Source organism: Canis lupus, chromosome 28, assembly GCF_011100685.1.
Source record: "Canis lupus familiaris isolate Mischka breed German Shepherd chromosome 28, alternate assembly UU_Cfam_GSD_1.0, whole genome shotgun sequence".
Classification (NCBI taxonomy): Eukaryota; Metazoa; Chordata; class Mammalia; order Carnivora; family Canidae; genus Canis; species Canis lupus.
The window spans coordinates 14,407,073-14,421,504 of NC_049249.1; the positions used below are offsets into that span (position 1 = coordinate 14,407,073).

General features: G+C 53.9%; 1 protein-coding gene across 2 annotated transcripts in view; it reads right to left on the reverse strand.

The window, feature by feature from the left end:
• Window positions 1-14,432, reverse strand: part of FBXW4 (F-box and WD repeat domain containing 4) — a 116,840-nt gene that overhangs the window by 794 nt on the left and 101,614 nt on the right. For both annotated transcript variants that reach the window (XM_038578580.1, XM_038578579.1), the window contains exons 6-8: window positions 11,500-11,565; window positions 683-823; window positions 94-235 (exon numbers count right to left, since the gene is read on the reverse strand). In XM_038578580.1, coding sequence (XP_038434508.1) covers window positions 94-235; window positions 683-823; window positions 11,500-11,565 — 349 coding nt within the window. The remainder of the gene's footprint in view (window positions 1-93; window positions 236-682; window positions 824-11,499; window positions 11,566-14,432) is intronic.

The window sequence follows — 14,432 nt, forward strand, 5'->3', positions numbered from 1 at the left end:
GACTCCCCCTACTCCCCCTCTCCAGGTACCCGCACTCCCATAGACAGCCCATAATAAGGAGTCTTGGCATCTTGGAGCATGAGGTGTGCTTACGTGTAGGCAGGCCCTCTGGCGCCGGTCCCACAGCCGTACAACACCGTAGTAGGAGGAACCGGTAGCCAGCAGGTGGTTCCCATCTGTCTGCAAGCAGTACAGGGTGCTGTCATGGGGCTCCTCCCACTCCATTACACACTTCCTGTCCGGGAAGAGGCAGTCAGAGGGAGGAGGGTCAGGGGTACCCTCCACCCCAGCTTCCACAGGGGCCTGAGAAATCCATTCTGGCTGGGAGACAGAAGCTCAATCCCCAAACTCTCTAAGAACCAGACTTAACGAGGAAAAGCCTCCTCCGCAAAAGACCCTTTCTCACAAGTGCTCGAACCCTAGGCCAAGATTATACCCTCATTTGTGCTTCACATGGCTAGCTACAGGTCACAGAACTTAGGCAGCAAGGCAGAAAGAAAGGCAGAATGCTGATGAACAGGACCCTGACGACGCCCTAGGCCTTAATCAGGACCTGGTGGCTATGGTCTTCCAAAGGCTTGGGGGGCAGGGCCTGGAGTGCCTGTGCCTTCTCCTGGGGGCACCCGAGGAAGGAAGGAGGCAGGCCCAGGACTGCTGCCCACCTCCTGCTTAGCATACTCACCGGACACTGGCTCGGAGGTCCCAGTAGCGAACATAGGTATCATAGCCACAGGACAAGAGTGTGGAAGGGGACTCATACATGACGTCCAACACCCCAGCCCCTGGGGGGAAGTCACTGCCCAGGTGCATCATTAGCTGCCCACTGGGGAGAGAGCAGAAGGGCAGAGAGGAGAGACTGTCCCACCCTGGCCCCCACACCTGCTTTTAACCGAATGGCATCAGTCCCTGGGGAAATGCAGCTGTCCTGCCAGAGCTCCAGTCAGGCTCCCTTAGGAAGGGGCTAAGGGAGGAAAGGGCCCAGGATGCCCACCCCGGTCCCAGTGCCTGCCTCTCCCCCAGCAGCCCCTGCATCACACCTGCTCGCCCCCTAGCTGCTCTTCCTCAGGGAGGAAGAATGGGCCTTACTGACGGCCGGTCCCCTCCCGTGCGCACACACACTTGGTTACTTTATACTTCTTGATCCTGCAGGTCATGCAGTTCTGAGCTGCCTGAGTCCAATGCCTTAATTCCTGCCTGTAATCTGGGGCTCAAACTTCATTGGGGATAAAGACCACACAAAGGGAGAAGGGGAGTCCCAGGAGATGTTAAAACAAGTAAACACCTTTGTGTCTGGGGAGAGAAATCGCTGAGAAAGCAGCTTAGCGGGCTGGTCCCTGGTGTTCCTGGCCCGGCTGGCCCCCAGCCCGGGGCTAGCACGCCTGTGTGATCACAGCCCCCAGCCTGCTGGGCTCCAGCGTGCTCCCCCACCCGCGCCCCTCCCGGTGGCCGAGAGCAGATTACTGAGAAGAACAATTTCTTTGTGACTGTGTAATTCCCTCCGTGACCGCGGCAGTGGGCAGACCCCTCGCCCTGATGCCAGACCCCTAGCAACCACGTAGGGGGGCCTTCTGGCCCTAGCAACTACCCCTCAACATCAAGTGCACCCGCTAATCCCTGTGGCTAGGGAACGGGTAGGAACAGGGGGTTTCTGCAGAAAGAATGGGGGGATGAAGGAGAAGAGGGCACCCTCCAGGCCTGATCTCACACTTTCACCCAAGAAATGCTGGGCTCTCCCTGACAAGACAGGAGAAGTGAGGCCATGAAAGCTTCCCAGGGACACTCAGGTAAGAGGCCCTGGCGGGGGGAGGGGGACTCCATGATCTCACAAGCCACCAGAGGGCTGAGGCAGATGCTGCCAGCCACACGTGTGAAAGCACACCAGTTCCAGGCTTTCCAGCTCACACAGGCTCTGACCCTCAACCTCCCTTCACCCCAGAGGGGCCACCATCTTTCCTAGAAGTTGAAGGAGTAGAAGAGGCACTGGAGTTCCTTTCCCCTTGAGCCCTCAGCACTGAGGTGCCCCCCAGCAAGGGACACTGTTGTGGTCGGTGGGGGGGTTCAGGCCCTAAGTCAGCACCCTGGCCCCAGCCTCCTTGGGGAGGTGTGCCTCTTTCTGTCGGAGGTAAAAGTTAAGCCTCGTGGCGCGGGACCCTGAGAGGGTGAGGCAGAAAGCTACCACCCCCAGATGAGCATCTCCCAGAGATCACGGACCTTGGCTCCCCAGAAGACCCTGTCGTCTCAGGCCACCAGCTGTGATTTACCCGCCCTGGGCAGGCCAGAGCCCCACGAGGAGTCAGTCTCCCACCCCACCTCTCTTTTACAGGTACTTTGGACGTTTGTGCACACCCAGGTAGGGGCTGTTTTGCTCCACAGTTCTCCCTCCTTCCAGATTTGGGGGCCCTGCCCCTTCCATTAGTGAGGCCTTCAGGAATGACTGAGGAGCTCTCCCCTTTAATCTGTAGAAGTAATTTCATGTTTGTTTGAAATAGAAGATGAAAGGCCATGGGGGCTGGGGGCGTGAAGCCCAGCATGGCTCTACCTGCCTACCCCTGGTCCCAAGGTTTAGAGAAAAGGAAAGCTGGGCACCCCTGCCCCTGGGCTGCGCAGGGTCAGCAGTGTCAGGACTGGTAGCATTGGGGCCATATCCAGACCATGTTGCCACCCCGGGCCCCTGTCCCAGCATCCAAGCCATGATGCTGGGAAGAGTCATGCCGGTGTCTACAATAAGAAACGCAGAACCCTGCCGTCTGGGGAACACATAGGGCCGGGCTGAGCACCAGCCCCCAGAGGCCAGGACCAGTCCTGAAAGCCCCTGGTCTGCCAGCCAGCCTGGCCAGGGACAGAAGAATCTCTTTCTGTTGCCCTGTTCTCCAGTTCTCTGAAATGGCCACACACACTTTACATGGACCAATAAAAATACAATTCCTTTGCCTCTGGGCCTGGGACCCTCAAGACTCTGCTGTGCAGTGCCTGGGAGGTTAAGGCCAGAGCATAAACTGACACACCCGGCTCTGGGAAATGGCCTGTCTCTTCAAACAGTGGCCCAGCAGTGGCCATAGGAGCCCTGCTGGGGCTTTGATTTGGGAAAACAAACAGAAATGGCACCATGGGCCCTTTGTGGCCCCCATCCCAAGACCAATTTAACTAGAAAACTCGAGCTCAACAGCTCTGGGGAAGGGAGCAAGATCAGCCCAACAATAGCTCCAAACTTTGGGGAAAAGGGGGACAAAACAAGCTGTCTGTCTCCTCAACCCCTCCTCTAGGGCTGCTTTTCTTCCTGCAAGTATGTTCTTGTAAAAACGATTAGATTGTGATTTGTATAACATGGTGACCCCCAAATTCAGACGTTTCACCCCTTTTCTCTGGAAAGAATGTCAAGAATGCTTCTCGGCCTCTCGCTGTGGGGGGCAAGAGGGGGGTGCAGAGCCTTGGCTGTCGGACAACTTGTGTGGGAACGGGACTGCCCCTCAGAGTCCTGGGCCAAGGCAGGAGCAAGGGCTGGCTCTGCCAGATAAAAAGTCCATTCCCTTACAACTCCTGCACACAAAGCCTGGACCTCCACACCCCAGCCTCCTGCGAGCCTGACTCCAGCAATTCTCTCTCCACCTAGGGAAAGATAAAGACAGATGGGGCCACCCCTGTGAGCCTGATGAACAAGAGCAGGCCAGGGAGGGCAGCCTGAAGGAGGCCTGGCTGTGTGCAGCCTTCTCTGGGAGGCCCTAAAGCACCAAGAGCAGCAAGAACAAGGTCCCTTGTGATGAGGGTGGCCTCATCCCAGGTACCCTTGAGGGGGGTGAGGTGAGGAAACCAGGGCTCCCTGGCCCAACCCATCCTGCTGCACAGCAATTCCAGCTCAAGGGAAGAGGGAGCCTAGGGAGGAGCTTCCTGACCCAGAGCAGGAAATCTAAGAAGATACTGACCCCTCCCCATCACTCTGTAGAGATAGCTAACTGGAGGTAGGTGTCGGCCGAGACCCAGACATCACAGGCAGGAGAGCCTCTCCCTCTCCTGGTCTGGGCCCTGTGGAATGGGAGGTTGGTGTCCTCATCCCAGCCTCCACCCCACTCCCTGCCTGGCACGCCTGTGCGCCCAACACAGGCCAGACCCCACGGAAAGTCCCCCTGTGCTCAAGAGCCCTGAGCCAGGGAAGCCAGATCCCCCAGGCCCACATCTAAAAATGCCTGTGGACCCCACACCACATTACAGCCACTACTGACACACTGGGTTCCTGATGTTCCCTGGAGATCCTAGAGGTTCTCGTTCCTGTACCTGGCGTGGACATGTGACACCAGGATGCAATGGTGGCTTTCAGGGGAGGGAAACAATGAAAGAATGACCGACAGTTCACCTTCCCACAGATTGGCTCCCCGGAACAGAGGACCTGAAGGTAGAGCTGGGCCAGACGTGGTCAAGAGAACAGGTTTTCCTTCCCTCTCTCCCTTTCTTTGAGCAACAATCATTTAATGAGCACCTTCTGTATACAAGACATTGTGCTTTAGGAACTGCAGGGAGATGTCAGGTATGACATTGAAGGAGCTCCCCCTGTCCTCAAGTTTTCAATCTAGGGAGGGAGGGAGTCTGTCACGTATCCAACTAACTACAAGGGGTGACCGAGTGGGTCCTAGAAGAGAAATGAAAGTTCTATAAGAGGACAGATAAGAAAACATTTTGGTCTGAGGGCACTGAGTGGCAGAGGTGGGACACACAATGACAGGAACAGAGGGACCTGCAACAGCACAGGTGCAGAGCCTGGGCACCAGTGCCACATTTTTACCAGGCAGGTGCCCCAGTTCAGCTGGGATCTGGCTTGTGGACCATGACGGGCCTTGGGTGCCTACCGCTCAGCTGGCATGAACTCTGGGAGGGGCAGGGAGGAGGGGGCCTCGTCCAGCCCTCTGGTGGACGCGGAGTGGGCAGGGGTCCAGGAGGCACTGTAGGTCCCAGATGTGACAACAGAGCAGTGGAGGCCAGGAGGAGCGCAGAAGTCTCGCCTGCCCCGGCCCGGTCAGGAGGAGGCGAGCGGGAAGGGCCCTGCCCGACCCCAGCCTCTCCCCTGCCTGTGTGCGCGTGCACGTGTGCGGCCCCCTGCGCCTGCCCGCGCACACGTGTTCAGACACAATGGCTCAGAGGCCAGGCCGCCGGGCAGCCCACTTTGTACTGCTAACGAGGGGGCCGTAATTACAGGAAGGGGCAGCCGGGCAGATAAAAGGATACAAAATTTCAACATCTGTTGCCATAAAGGGATAAGGAGAAGTGAAACGCAAAGTATCAGTTTGGTGTCAGCAGGCAGAGAGCCAATTTCAAAGAGTTCAGGGGGACAGTGGGGACAAGAAAGAAAGGAAAGGGGGGAGAAAGAAAGAAAAAAATTACAGGGTTCCTTAAAGAGGTAAAGGAAAAAAGAAAATGAAAAAATCTGTCAGTAATACTTTCAAAGGAGAAGGCAGGTACTTTAAACAGGGCAGTTCCCTAATCACCCAGACCTGAGGCCCAGCCCGCCTGGGGTGGGGGTGGGGGTGGAGGCGGAGGCTCCTGCAGAGACGAAGCCACACCTGGGCCAGATGGGCGCCCCGGGTGTCCTTGTGCCCTTGGTGGGGCCGGGCTATGAGCCGGACACTGGCTCCTTCTGCAGGCCATTAGAAAGGGCTGCAGCCAAGCACCCATCACCATTCCAAATGCCACTAGATGCTCCAATAGGCATCTTCGCTCAACCCGAGGCTCCCAGATCAGGTCCTGGCACGTGGTGGCTGACCGGTGGTCCTACGGGTGCTCTAAGGGTTACCCACTCCAGCCACAGGGGCTAGGTCAGGGCAGTCTCTGTGGCAGAGGTGCTGTTTGCACTGCAGGAGGCAAGCAGGATAGAGGCAGGGAGTGGGTTGGGGGTGGGGATCCAGGTACAGGGGGCAGCAAGAGCAAAGCCTCAAGAGGAGAAACAAGAGGGCACCTGTCAGAATGTGTGAGAAGTCTACCTCCCCCAACTTTGGCGAGAAAGAGGAGACTCAGGGGCTTTAGGATAGAAACGAAAGAGTAATGAGGAACTGGGATGACCTTGGCCAGAAGGGGAGGTGAGGGGATGTGTGTTGGGGACATACACAGTCACACACATACAGGGCAGCACAGTGCCTGGCCAAGGACTTGAACTTTCAATGTCCTTAGCGTGGCTGCGGTCACCTAAGCTCACCCTTATCCCCTTCCCAGTCCCCAGGCTGGCTTCAGGCTGTGGCTGTACCCACTAGGATACCTCCAGGTCTGGGATCACCAATGCTAGATCTAGCTCAAATGCCCTTGGCAGAAATGCAGAACCCATAGCGAGAGCAAGCCCGGGGAGGAGGGGTGTGTATGACATCAGGCCAGTCCAACCCCAGGCGTTTCAGCAGCTGGGAGGTACCCCACATAGATAGCACCTTCCCCGGGACCTAGCTGAGGCTCCTGCTCAAATGCACAGAGGACACAAGATGGGCCTGGATTCCTTCAAATCCCAGGCCCAGTTCCTCAGGGCCTGATGGGACCCAGAGCCTAGTGAGGGATGCCTCAGTAGTTGGCTGCTGAGAGCCCACATCTGGGCCTGAAGACCACCTACCCTTGGAAGCAGGAACACTGGCACCTCCAGGGTGGGGAAAGGTCTCCATCTTTCTCTCTACCCGGTTTAGACAGCCTAGAAATTCCTTGTGCTCAGGCCCCACCTCTGGTTTTCAACTCCAGGGGAGAGAAAGGCAAAAGAGCAGAAAGGGAGAGAGGGATAGCCAAGCTCTAGCCGTCTAGGCCATGGCTGTGTGCCCACAGCTGCCCTCCAGCCTCTGTACTGCAGCCAGCATCTCCCTGTCTCTAGCTCATAGGGAGAAGAGTCTCTAGGGTTGATGGAACGAAAGGCTGAGGGAGCCATGGCGACTGACGGGGGCCCCAGGCACTGTGAGAAGTGACAGTGGGTGCCTGAGAGACAGCAGGGAGAAGGGCACAGCCAGGCACCTCACCTCCCAGGTGTGTCCCAACCCCCACCGTCATCCTGAGGGCAGCCCCAGAGGGGTGATGCTCAGAGCAACGCTGCCCCTCCAGCATGCCTTCTCCCCCCTGCCTACCCCCCCCCCCCCGCCACCCCAGTCACAGCACACACATAAAAGAGAAAATCCCGGCGCTCCTCGGGTTTCAGCAGTGACAGGTTAAAAGCAAAGAATCCACCCAGCCCTGCACAGCGCCCCGCCACCAAGTCCTGCCGGCGGTGCCGCTCCACCTTCCAGATTGGCCTGTCAGTCAGGCTTTGGCATTATTGAAAGATCAAACTCTGTCCTGCCTGTTCATTACCTTAATCCTATTTTCTACATGGCTTTATTATCTGCTTGGGCTTCTCTGGGAAAGACAGCTACAGATAGTTACCCTGTCCACCGACTTCCTCCCACCAAAAGCAGATGCCTCCACTGGGGCATCTCTCCTTGGAGCCCAGCACCATGCAGTTCTCCAAGCTTCCCCGGGCACCGGCAGGATGTTTAAATGAGGCCTGGCTCCTCTCAGTGGTGAAGAGGGGAGTCCAGGGGCCAGAGAGAAGGCAAAGCCATGTGCTGCCTGGGGTGGCACTGCCACGGGCTCTCCAAAGGGTACAGTGGTGGCTTCTTGTCTGGCTCCAGTGAGCAATCACAGCCAGAGCTGTTCTGTGCCCATTCTCCCTTGGGTTCTTCCTGGGTTCTGTAAAGACCCAATGTTTGGGGTTCATTAGGACTAGGGATTTTATAAACTAATGCTAATCAAGGACTTGGTGCCTTATAACTACATCCTGACCATAAGTCTGTGCCCAGTAGCCCCTCCAGCAAGGAAACCACAGGCAGAAGAGGCCCTCAAAGATCACTCAAACTCTGAGCTAAAAGTGGACCATGGTGGTGCACCCCCCACCCCCTGGCCCATTTGCCATCCTGGGCGCAGGCCAGGGAGGATGCCCGGCACAAGGTCCAGCCACGACTAAGATGGACTTTCAGCAGAAACACCTATCTTGTGACCTGCAGCCTTACTTACTGTCAAGAGCCCTCTCTATGCCAGGAGGTGAGCAGGACCACTCACCTCTGGTGGTGTTTAGAGACAACAAAAGGTTCTCTAAACATCTCCACAGGTGTTTGGAGAATTAAAAAGCTAAGCCTCTACAAACTCTAAGGTCCTAATGGAGAAGGCAGCAAGTGAGGAAGAAAAGAGTGAAGAAGACAGGTACTGTATGGGCACTTTTTCAAATGTTTCCTCATAATAGTTCTGTAAGGTAGAGATAATTAAATCTCATTTACAAACGTGGAAGCTGAGGCCCAGAAAGGCCCCCTAACCCCAGAACTAACCAGCAACAGAGTCCATTCTAGAATCCAAGTCTGTCCGACCACACAGCCTGTACTCCTGTAGCTCCTCGCAGCCTCCCCCATCACACGCCAGAGGAGGGGTTCCTTTTGCCTCGGCCCTGGAACAGAAGCAAGAAGTTTCCAGGGGCAGGCGCTGGGCAGGGCCAGCCAGGGGAACAGCTCTCACAGACTGCGGGTACTCCAACATCTCAGAGGCTACAGAACAAAGGAACCCTTGGAAGTTTTAGCTGTGCTGACAACAGTATGATGTGACCATTTGGCTACATTAACAAAAGCAGAGGATCTAGAATAAGGAAGAGGATAGCACCTGCCACTCACCAGCTCACACATGGTGTGTTCAGCACTCAGTTATGAACATCCCATTTCAAGAGGGATCCAGCCAGATAAATTGGAGAAACTCTCAGGTGAGAATGATCCTAAAACAAGTAGGAGACCAACACTGCAGGTCACCCACCCAGCTATTCCTCACTTTCTTGCTGACCAAAATCTGATTCTGTGCCCCCATACCTCCCCCACTGCCAATATGCATGTGAGGGAAGCTGGCCTCTTCCTCAGGCCCAGGAGGACAACCGGACTAGTCATTCCATTTCCCTTGCCACAGTTTGGTTTGGGGTGAGTACTGGAACATATCTTTGGCTCACTAAATATGCTTGGGGGGCTCCTCTAATAGGTTTCCCCATCTTAAAAAGAGATTGCAGGCAGGGACATGCTCTTTTCCTTCCTCCTTCCCCCTTTGGGTGCTGCCTTATGAGCTGGTAGAGCTTTTGTGAACAAGCCTGAGGGTAAAGGCAAAACTCAGCTTGACTGAGATGACCAAGGAGCAAGCTGAGAAGATGGGCCCTCAAGCTTTCACTGTGCTGCCAAGCCCGTCAATCCTTGAACCTGCGAACCACCCAACTCCTGGACTGACTCCTTATCACTTAAGATAATAATAACCCCTTTATTGCTTGAACCACTTTGAATTAGGTCCTCATTACTTATACCCAAAAGCACCCTAACTATGTTTCTGAGCAACAATTGAAGGTCCTCAGACTTCTGGCCTGATAAAGAGAAGATGCTGGAGGAACAGGACCAAAGTTTTCAGATATTTAAAAGCTTGTCTTCAGAGGCAAGGTTCAACTTGCTTCTTGTCCAGGAGCTGTGATCCTGGAAGCAGATCAACCCTCAATGAAGGGCAGGCACAAGAACTCTCAGAGCTATCCAAAAGATGGAATGTGGTATCTGTGGAAGTTATGAGTTTCCTATCCCTGTAATTCAATGACCACCAAAAGAATGTTGTAGAGAAAACCATATTTAATGAAAACATCTCATGTGTTTTAAAAAAATCTTTTGGAAAGATTGACAATACAACAGATTTTTCAGGGAAAGAAAGGATATGGCTAATACTTTCCTAAGGAGACAGAGAGAAAAGGAGACTTGCTAGAGCAACTGAGGCAGAAGACAGGCCAGCAGAGCACACCTTCACTGCTTCTGTAAATCACAGCACTGAAAACCACAATGTGGGGGCCTGGGGCTAGGGGAAGATTTTTCAGACTTGATACCAAGAGCACAATCAACAAGAGAAAAAGTCAATAGTCTGGACATCATAAAATTTAAAATTTTGGACTTTTCTCCTATGTCGAGAGGATAAAAAGACAAGCTCCAGACCTAAAGGTATAGGCAAACCACAGGTCTGACAAAGGATTCATATCTAAACATAAAGAACTCTCAAAACAGTGAAAAAAACTATACTCAATTAGAAAGTGGGCAAAAGACATAGCAGAGATTTCACCAAAGAGAATATACAGAAGGCAAATAAGCACATGAAAAGATGTTCTTCATCATTAGCTATTAAGGAAATTCCAATTAAAGCCATGAGATACCACACCTATGAGAATGGCTAAGAGAAGAAGCAGTGACAGTTCCAAATGCTGTTGAGGATGTGAAGAAACTAGTCTCCCATACACCGGAGCTAGATTATAAAAATGGTACAGATATTCAAACTATTTAGTTTGAGGCGTTATTCCCAGAGAAATAAAAACCTAGGTCCATAGGAGAGCTTATATGGAAATGTTCATGACAGCTTAATTTGCCATAGTCAAAAACTGAAAATAACCCAAATGTCCTTCAGTGAGGGAGTGCTATTCAGGGGGAGAGCACTTTGGCACATCCCTACTGAGCGACCACAATAAAGTGCTACCAGCATATACAACAGCTGCTATGGCCCTCATGGGAATTATTCTGGAGGAAAAACAAATCTCAAAAGGTTACATACATTATTTCACTTATTGAATACTTTCAAACTGACATGATTATAGAGATGGAGAACATGGAAGTGGTTCCCAGATGTCAGGGAAAGAGGGAGCATAGGAAGGAAAGGGAGGTAACAGTGGGAGCATAAAGGAGATGAGGGTTCCAACAGTTCCATACCCTAACTGTGATAATGGTGACATGGATCTACACCTGGGATAAACCTGCACAGAACTACACACACACACACACACGCACACACACGTGCAGAAATGACTACAACCTAAATAATGGGCTGTGGGTTATACTAATGTCAATTTCCTGATTCTGATTTACATTATATGTTATTCTATATATTATCTAATGTTACACAGGTACCTTGCTGTCCTATTTTTGGAACTTCTTATGAATCTGTAATTATTTCAACATAAAAATGCTTAAAAAACCAAAAAAAACAAAAACTCAACAGGATAGTAGATAGTCTGGTGGGAATGTGTCAAACCTGCCAAGGCAGAGAATTGTGAGTAAAATCTGGATATATTTTAACTGTTCTGTATCATTCTTTTTATGGATCTGCAGGTCACTTTCAAAATTTCTTTATTTTAGGATAGATGGGATTTTATGTAGCCACATAATCAGGCACTCCTTGGAGAAAAACTCCAAACTGTTGTCGTTATCCTAATTTCTACATGAAATTTTTATATTATGTGAAATTATTATAAACTTCCAAGCTTTTCCTCGAGCAAACTCTTATGAGGCCAGGAGAGCATGCACTCGGAGGCGGTCAGTGGGTTGTGGGCCAGGCCGAGTGCTTCCCAGCCTCCTCCTGGACTGCCGGGTGGCCAACTGAAGCTGGGGCAGGTCCAGCCAAAAGGTCTTTGCTTTGCCTCCCTGGCTGCTCCAGCCCCACCCCCACGGAAGCCATGGTGGCTCAGGAATCTCTTACCTGTTGAGGTCCCAGATTCTTAGGGGTGAGAAGTGCCCACAACAAGCCGTCCCTGTCACAAAAGAGCTGCCAAACAAAAGGAGAGCAGAGTCAGGTCTGGCTTGTCAGAACTTGTGGCGGAGATGGCTACACAATTGGAAGTGCAGTGCTCATTCTCCAGGGGAATCACAGAGTTGAGACAGGATGAGAGAAATGGCTGGGGTGGGGTGGAGGGGGGTGCATTGGGAGTAGCCACAGGAGACTAGTGGCAGTGCAAGGAGGATAACAGCCCCCCAGGGGCCCCACAGGATCAAGGACAGCAGGGCTCACTACTCAGAAGGGTCTCGTGGTCTCTGCCCACCAGAAAGAAACACCTCTCTAGATGTACAACCAACCCTCAGGCCAAGGGAGGCAAGTTTAGAGATTCTATCTCCCCAGAGTTACTCTTACAGCCCTAAAAAGTTCAATACATGCCATCTGCAATTTCACTTGTAGGTTGGGGCACAAGGCTGGTGGGCACAAGGCTTGCTGGAGCACCAGGATCACACCTGGGAACTAGGTGCCAGACCACACCTTTGTTGAGGACTTGCTGGGTGGAGAGGGGCACCTGCAGGAACCCCAGCTGGAAGACCTAACTGTGAACAAGAGAGTTGAAAGCAGTCATGTCACTCAGGAGCCCTGGGGCGGGGAAGGGTCATGTCCCTGCAGGTCGGGCGCTAGGGGGAGGGGGGCTAGACAGACTAATGACACGTTAGCCGTGGGGGGCAGCAGTCCATCCGCCCTGGCTCTGCCCAGCACCTGTGGCTCTCTGGTCCTAAGTAGGTCAGGGAGGAGACAGATTTCTGTAGTGAGGGCTCCAAAGAAGCCAGTGGCTTTGGCTGGGGGGAGGTGGCCTGCTGGCCGCTGACAGGAGAGATGTTAGGGCAAGCATTGGCCCAGTCCCTGATTTACAATCAAAATTGCAGGGCAGATGTCTGCTTTTCAACCCCAGGCTGATAAAAAGGCCACATGAGCCCCCTGGGGCTTCCATGCCTCAGAGAGCCAAGACTTCCCCTAGGGACATGTTCCATCATCCCGCCTTCCTCTGGACCTACAGGAGCGCCAACAACCACTCGACCAGGATGTTGTGTCAAAACAGCCACTCTTTCATGCCCCAAGTGACTCCCAACCTGGAAAGCAGCCACTGGACACTGAAGCCCCAAACTACAAAGCTAGAAGATGTTGTCCTCACCTCCCTCCCCTCAACATTTTTCTCTTGAGGGTAATCCATTTATAACTGGTAAAGCCAATTACCTTGGGTTGGAAACATAATAGCCACTTGGAAAGCGTTCGAGCGGGCAATTGGGCTCTTCAGACTTTTGAGGAGTGCAGGCCAGGTGAGGGGCGCCAGCACAGATGCACAGACATCTCTTAAGGAGGCCTGTGGCAGGCCTGTGATTAGCCACAGGTCTAAATTCGTGAGGAGGTAAGTGCAGATGAGGGGGAGCGGAGGAACACCTGAACCTGAATCTGCCACTCGGGCAGTTCCCAGAGCCTGGGGTGGGGCTGCAAACACCCTCTCCTGGGACTCCCGGGCCCATCCATCTGCCACCAGGAGGAGTGCCGCTCACCTTCATAGCACACAAAGGCCTTTCATGATTGCCTGGACCAGCACTCATAAACGTGGCTCTCCGAAGGCCGCCCTTTCCCCTTGCCCAACCATGTGGCTGGCGCAGGGAGGAAGAGAAGGAAGGAAAGTCGAGAGCCCCCCTGGAATGGATGAGGACCTAGGAGGTCATCAAATTTAACCCTCAGTACAAGCCCTGTAAGCAACAGCCAAGCAGCCCTGGGGCCAGGTCCTGCGGGGTGCACGCACCAGGACTCCTACCCAAACCAGGGGGCCTGCCCGGACTCGGGGGAAGCTGGCTGCAGACACAGCACTGTTCCTCCCTACCCGTGGCCACGCTTGCTCCCTGTCTCACCCTCCCATTCCCATGGACTTCAGGGAGCATCAGGAAAAGCCACAGACCAGCCACATTCAAGGTCAGAAGGTTATAAGGGTGTAGGAGTCTCCCCAGTTGGGGAGACACACGGAGCATGGGAGGAGGAGGAGACCAAATGCGCTGTCCTGGGACCCCCGCAGAAAGCCTCACACCACACGGGAAGTTCACTGGGTAGAAGCTAGTATTCCCACCGTAAAGGAAGGGAAACTGAAGTGCCAGCCAAGCGCCCAGGAACTTGCATGAACTCCCTCCACACACGTGCTCCCTGCCCTGCCCAAGCCGCACCAGGTAGGGTGCTCCCAATGGAGGCCGAGGGGGTGGGATGTGCCATGGCCCCACGAGCTCAGCCCCCACCGCGTCACCTGCACGATGCTCTCCGGCTCCCCGGGCCCCAACCCGCCTTGGTCCGCCAGCAGATCTTCCGCGCCTTCCGCGCCCTGGCCGGGCCGTGCTCTGCACCACAAGCGCCCAACGTTCCCAGCAAGGGCTCGGAGACGCAGGAAACCGACACACAGCCCCGCTCGGTGGCGCCCCCGAAGGGACTTCTTTGGGACCCCAACGCCGTAAGAGGCCTTTGTGGTCATCTCAACTTAGAGTCTGAAGTTATGAGAAAAGCTAGCTCTCCTCGGAAGGGAAAGAAGATTCCAATGGCTTTTGCCTCCAGGCCCATTTCTTCCTCAGGGGCTTCCTGGGGACGGGACGGCACACCTGTGTGCAGGCAGAAGCCCAACTCCCCCGGGGGCTTGACCAGCCTTCTTCTGAGTCCCTACCACACTTTACCTTGCCCTCAGGGGATGAATGGTATTTTGGGGGTTATCTCCCCATCTTCCGTTCAAGATCACGGACCATCTGGTGGCTCCTGTGTCCTCTGGTGCCAGCACAGTGCCTGGCCTAGAAGAAGTACTTGGCACAAGTCTGGGAACTAGCCTGGAAGGGCCCTCGAGCTCGTAGCCAACATGGCTGGGGAACTAG